This window comes from Podarcis filfolensis, assembly GCF_964270895.1.
Source record: "Podarcis filfolensis genome assembly, chromosome: 5".
In the NCBI taxonomy this organism is placed as follows: domain Eukaryota; kingdom Metazoa; phylum Chordata; class Lepidosauria; order Squamata; family Lacertidae; genus Podarcis; species Podarcis filfolensis.
The window spans coordinates 50,881,954-50,887,953 of record NC_139608.1 but is presented as its reverse complement, the minus strand read 5'-3'; the positions used below and the strand labels follow the sequence as shown (position 1 = coordinate 50,887,953).

The 6,000-nt window shown below is 50.6% G+C and overlaps 1 protein-coding gene across 3 annotated transcripts in view; it reads left to right on the top strand.

Annotated features, from left to right (window-relative positions):
- The first annotated feature begins 382 nt into the window (after positions 1-382).
- Positions 383-6,000, top strand: part of HSPA12A (heat shock protein family A (Hsp70) member 12A) — a 49,835-nt gene continuing 44,217 nt past the window's right edge. The window contains exon 1 of one of the 3 annotated variants that reach the window (XM_083616114.1): positions 383-721. In XM_083616114.1, coding sequence (XP_083472240.1) covers positions 694-721 — 28 coding nt within the window. In that variant the 5' untranslated portion in view covers positions 383-693. The remainder of the gene's footprint in view (positions 722-6,000) is intronic. The other 2 variants (XM_083616116.1, XM_083616115.1) reach the window with 2 other exon arrangements.

Here is a 6,000-nt window from a genome sequence, read left to right as displayed (position 1 = left end):
CTGGAACCGGTTCACGTCTGGCAGACGCATGGAGATACCAATGTGTCTGAAAGATGCCCTAAGTGGTCAGTTGCATTAGGTACGGGGATCCTAATTGTAGCTGCGATTTAAATAAATAAAAGCCCAAGGGACAACCTTTGGAATTAAGAAGTGTTACTTATTTTTTATTCTTTTAAGGCAACGACAGCATTCTGGTTTGGGCTCGTCCAAGCCTATTCCTTGGAGATCTCCTTTGTCACTTGCTGCCACGATTCCCTCCCGCGCCGGTGCGTGAGGTGGGGTGGCAAAGGGGAGGGGGGACAGGCCGCTCACTTCCAAGGGGAGGGGCTCTGCAGAAATCCGAGCAGCCAGAGCCTTGCAGCAGGGAAGAAAAGGCTGGTGAACACACACGCAGAGAAAGAGACATAGACACAGGGGTCAAACGCTAAGCCCGTCCCTTTGGCTGTCTACACAGCCAGCCGTGGGTGGGGAAGGAGGAGGAGGAGGAAGGCGAAGACGCGAGCAGAAAGAAGCCTTGGCGTCGCCGCTCGCCTGCAGAACTGGGAAGGGAGCGACTGCAGCACAGCCACCTCGCCCGCGCTCCCAATGGCTCCGGCTGCCGAGTGAAGCGAGCGACGAGCTCGGTCCCTGGCGGCTGAACACGCCTGGCGAGGCTGAAGGACGGAGCCGAGGGCGCAGTGAACGCCTCCAGCCATGGCGGGGACGGAAGGCGTCACGGCAGGTAATGGGGCTTGCGGGGAGGGTGGGCAGGCGGGGGCAGCGCGCCTCGCGTGGAGGGGGCTTGCCTTCGGGAAAAGCGCACCTCTCCAAAATGCGCGTCGTAGGCGATGCGGGAGGGGGGGAGCCCCAGCTGGGAAGGCGCTGCGGGTCTGGGCTCGTGGGGTACGAGGGAGCGGGGCCGGAGGCAGAAGGGGGGCTGAGGGCCGCGATCGACCCCCGGCTACATCGTGGGAGCCGGATGCCGGCGTCGCGGTTTCTCTCCGCCCCATCAAGGAAACTATCAATAGCGCTGGATCTTGGGTGGTTCTTGCAGGAGACCGTCTAGATTCAGAAATGAAGCCGAGTCTCTGGGTAATGGATGCGCAGTCCCTCCCAGAGGCAGGTATTGCTTGGACGCCGCTGTGTCAGCAGCCTGAGCTGCATATCTGGAGGGTATGTGCAGAAAACGCAATGCACCCACATGCATGCATGCATGAGTTTCTGCACACGTGGGATGTGGCAACGTTTTGTGTACGAGTCATATGGCGGCAGGAAGGGGCATACTACAGGGGTCGACGTGTAAATGTTGCTTTAGGATTTGCTTTTGCGCAAAAGGCATCCTTAAGGCAGGACTTCCCTTCATTCGTGAACAGACCTTGCACAGTAATCAACACCTACCTATGAATTTGCAACGCGGCGCACGTAGGGCAGAGGATGGTCGCAAACATCCTTTTACATTTGCGCGGCTGCTGCGCGTACGTCTGGAGACGCCTCGGTGTGCAAGTCCAGTTAACAGCCCATGACTTGACTCCACTATCCTGAGCCTCCGGGACCGTCTAGCCAGTAGGAAGTGGGCGGGGGCAAGATCCTTGAGGAGGTGATCTTGGGCGGGGGGGGGTGCCCTGAGACTAATAATGATTTCATGGAGAGGTGCTTTTTCTCCCTACTCCCACGCTTAGTTCCCCCACCCAGCCCCACTTCTCTTCCTTGCAAGTTGCGCTCCTAGAAGAGAGCCGGAGTTACTGTACTTGCAAAGTGCCTCCGCCCCGTTTCTGCAAAAGCCGGCCTGCCGTCACGTGGGGCTTCGGGGGGAACCGACTGCGCCAGATGGGGAGGCGAAGCGGCCGGCTATAGGATCCAGGTGAAAAAACAATGCGGAGGAATCCGAGGCGGGCACGTCCCCCGCCTTCGCGGCGTTGCTCTCTCTCTCTGGCCAGGCTGCAGGGAGGGGGTGCGCCCCATCTCTCCGCATGTGCTCTGCGGCTGGGCGGGGCACTGGGCCAGAGATCGCCCAGGCTGGCAGTGCAGCGAAAATTTCCCAGAAGCTGCGATGGCCAGCTAGGGAAGGCAAAGCCTTCCCCTTCTTTGCTCCTCTGCCTCTTGCGGATCTTTTCCAGGAAAAAAAAAAGCGGGAGGGGCTTCTAATTCTCAGGATTCAGGAAGGATATGTGAGGGAGCAGACAGAAGCAACTGAGATCATGGCAAACAGGGATTGGAAGCGGATGGGTGGGAAACCTCATTCTTCCAGCGGTTCCTTTTGCAGGCTTTCTTTCCTCTTTGGGAATCGGACACCACCCAATCGCTGACAGCCTCGCTTAGCTGCAGTGGCCGGTTCTTTCTCCTTCACTGCTTTCCCCCTATTCCTCACTTATTCCTTACTTGTAAGATGCAGTGGCGTAGCGTGGGGGGTGCAGGGGGGGCAGCCGCACCGGGCGCAATATCTGGGGAGGGCGCTCGCACTCGCAGCTCTCTGCCCCTCTCTGTTAGGGGGCGCAAATTACTTGCCTTGCCCCTGGTGCTGACAACCCACGCTACGCCACTGGTAAGATGTCATGCCATTCAGCACAGTGACACTGCACTTTGCGCAGCCTCTGTGGGGTTACAAAGAGCTGGTCCGCAAGGGGACTCTTAGGATGGCTCCATTGGGTGCTCTGCCTTGCATTTCCATAGTATGGGTGGCCGGAAGCTGTGACCCACCTGATGTTGTAGATAGCTCAGTGGGTAGAGCGTGAGACTCTTAATCTCAGGGTCATGTTGGGCAAAAGATTCCTGCATTGCAGGGGGTTGAACTAGATGACCACTGGGGTCCCTTCCAACTCTACGATTCTATGATTGCAGCTCCCTTCAGCCCCAGCCTGCATAGCCAACGGCCTGCATCTGGAGGACCACAGGTTTTCCTGATGTAAACCTAAACCAAGTAGAGCATACACCTCCACTTAGTGTTATTTCAGTTCCATTTTTTTCAACACTGGACCAAAAGGGCAATTCAGCTGGTATAATTTCCGGGTGAAAATGTCACTGCCCCCACTTTGCAACTTGCATATGGTTGGTTGTGTGCATTCCTTTCTAAGGGGTTATCCATATTGCGCTCCCTTTCGCTTGCTCTATCTGCCTACCTGGCCCCTCATGTCCCTGCCCCATCACTGAGGGAGGCTCTGTTAATGGTCCCCCATGGCTCAGATGTGCAGCTTGTAACTGCTTGGAAGCAGGGCATTCAGTGTAGTGGTCCCCAGTTTGTGGAGCTCCCTTCAAATTGAGATTGGACAGACCCCTTCGTTGTCAAATTTCAGGTGCATGACTAAGACTTTCTTGTTCCAGCAGGCCTTTTACAATAAATGTTTATTGTTTTATATGTTTATTGTTTTAATTGTCCCATTTCCCATGGGCTGTACACCACTGAGAAGTGCAAATAATTAAGTAGTATATGTATGTATATTATTTAATAGATCAAGGAGAAGGGACTAAAATGGGGGTGGGCATAATGGGCAATTGGACAACCCGAGGCCTGGCCCTGTTTTCTCAAGATTCTGTGGTGTAGGTGTGGCTGGTGAAGAATTGTGGGCTGCTTGAGGGTTTCTCAGAAGAAACCAGTGCTTCTTGATGTCTGATGTATCTGATGGGCTGGCTGGACTGATAAAACACAAGCAGGTAATAGTGACGCTTTAACCCATGTAATTTGCTTCGTTTTTGTGAGTTTCATAGAAAATGGGAAATCCTTTATCTTTGAGTCCTTAAATTTGTACCCGTTTACATTGTGGTGACAGTGTAAGAAGAGGCTTAAATATCTGAGAGCTGCTTCATCTGTATGCAGCCTGCAAGGAAGTGGTGCATAATCAAGTTATTTAAATGCAGGGCACCTGAAGCAGGGAGGAAAGGACATCATTTACGGAAAGTGGAATTGTGAAAAGTAGAGGGGGGGCAATCTTTTAAGATAGTTGGTTTTTATTTGCTGATAGTGAAGAGTGCTGGAAGCTAATAATATCTCTTTACTTCCCGCAAATTTAAAAGAGTGTTGCTCTTTTAAATCTGTTTCCCCAATATCAATTTGGAAATTGCTCTTTTTTGGCTGAACATGTTCAAAGCATTAGAGAGAAATGGCACTGGAGAAATGAGAAAAGTGGAAAAGCTGGTTTACTCAGCTGTCATATGATGGATGTCATATATTTTCCCCCACATGATTGTTGAATCTGGTATAAACTGATGCTAAAAGAAAGCCAAGTAGGAAGGCTTCTATGGTATTCAAGAATGTGATTCAGTAGAGTACCCATTTGTCATACGTGCAATTCTGACATCTGATTTATTCACTGATATACGTAGTGAACAACAGTGTTGTTGTTTAAAAAAAAAGGAAATAATGATGTTGCATTCTGAAACTGTTACATGGCAGAACTAATGGTGATGAAATTTGATTGTAGTAAAAACTTTGCTACGAAGACAAAGCTGCCTAAATCAAACTCAAGCAGTAAAAGATTGCAGCAGGCATCTGCTATTAATTATTTTTATGGTTCCAGGTCCTACAGCACTGCAGTCTTTTGAGCATAAGCCTCAGACAGACAGCAGAGTTGATCCCCTGAAGCTTTAGATACCACCAACCCAAAGAAGTGCAATGCATTTGGTTTGAATGGTGTCTGTTTAGCAGATCTTTTAGCTGAAACATAGCACTTACAAACTCAGAGGTCCAGACTGTAAAAAAGAAAAAGACAAACAAACAAAAGAAACCTAGGGAAAACCTGTTTGGTCTGCCCTCTCCAGAAACACTGGAAAGTGTTCTGCGATGCTTATTGGGTGGTCTTCTGTGGGAGTGAGATTCAAGGACATCCGCTGCAGTGGATCTCTGAAGTCGCAGCACAGAAAAGGAGTTTGCCTTGCACAAGTGAAAAAAGCAATTAGTAGCTTGCAGAAACTTTGAATTGTTTTTTTGTAAAGGCGGAGTTGGGGAACTTGTTGCCCAGCAGTTGTTGTTGGATTAAGGTGCCCATCTTCCCTGATCGTTGTGTCTACTGGCAGGGGCTGATGGGAGATGGAGCCTAACAACATTTGGATGGCCACAGTTTCCCTTTTCCTGCTTCCAAGCACAGGAGCCCTGCTGGGTGATGGGAGAAGATGCTCTCCTGCTGGAACAAAGTGGCAGAGCTTCCTGTGAGAAGTAGCACCTCTGTTCTAATACGCTGTCAGTTCCATTGATATTAACTGCGGTGTCAAAGACTGAGGGGCAGGATCTCATCCACAGATAAAGCTCCCTTCCCATTATTTCCCCAGAGTCTAAATAGAAGCTTGAATTACTGCTTGTGGGCCGCTCTGGGGGAACCACTTTCCACTGGGAACTAGGATAGAAGGCCCTGGTGAGATCCTATCAGAACTCACAGCAGGCCAGCAGGACTAAGAGCAACCTTTGGCCCTCCCGATGTTGCTGAACTACAACTCCCATCAGCCCCAGCAAGTATGGCCAATGGGCAGGGGTAATGGGAGCTGGAGTTCAGGAACAGATTAAGGGGTGGAAGTGGCATGATGAATTGGTATTATGAAACAGTAGTGGATGGGTGGGTTGGTAGGATGCTGCTGTCACCTGACACCTGGTGGCATTGCTGTTGCTTACTGCCTGGGAGAGGGGAAAGGTTGGTGTCCAAACGCACCTGTGGATCCAATCTGAAGCTCCTGCCAGTGAATTTGCACTGTGCTCACCTTGCCCCCCCCATGGTAAACAGCAGCTGTGACGGACCAGATGACGGTGATGGCCCAACACAATGTCCACCACTGGAAGCAAGTGAGGCACAGCTGGAAGAGATGCTGTTCTAGCATTTGCCCTGGATATGTCAATAAAACATCCCTGAGCTAGAAAGTAGTGTAGAGTTCCTGTATCCTAAGACTGCAACAGAAGTATTCCAGTACTCAAGCATAGACCTTGCATTTGCGCATCCAGCCTCATAATGCATATCTGTATGTTCCAAATATGAAATTGACACTGTAGGAAGTGAATCATGGTTTATTACATTTAATTAAATGCTTTTACAAAGAAAGGTT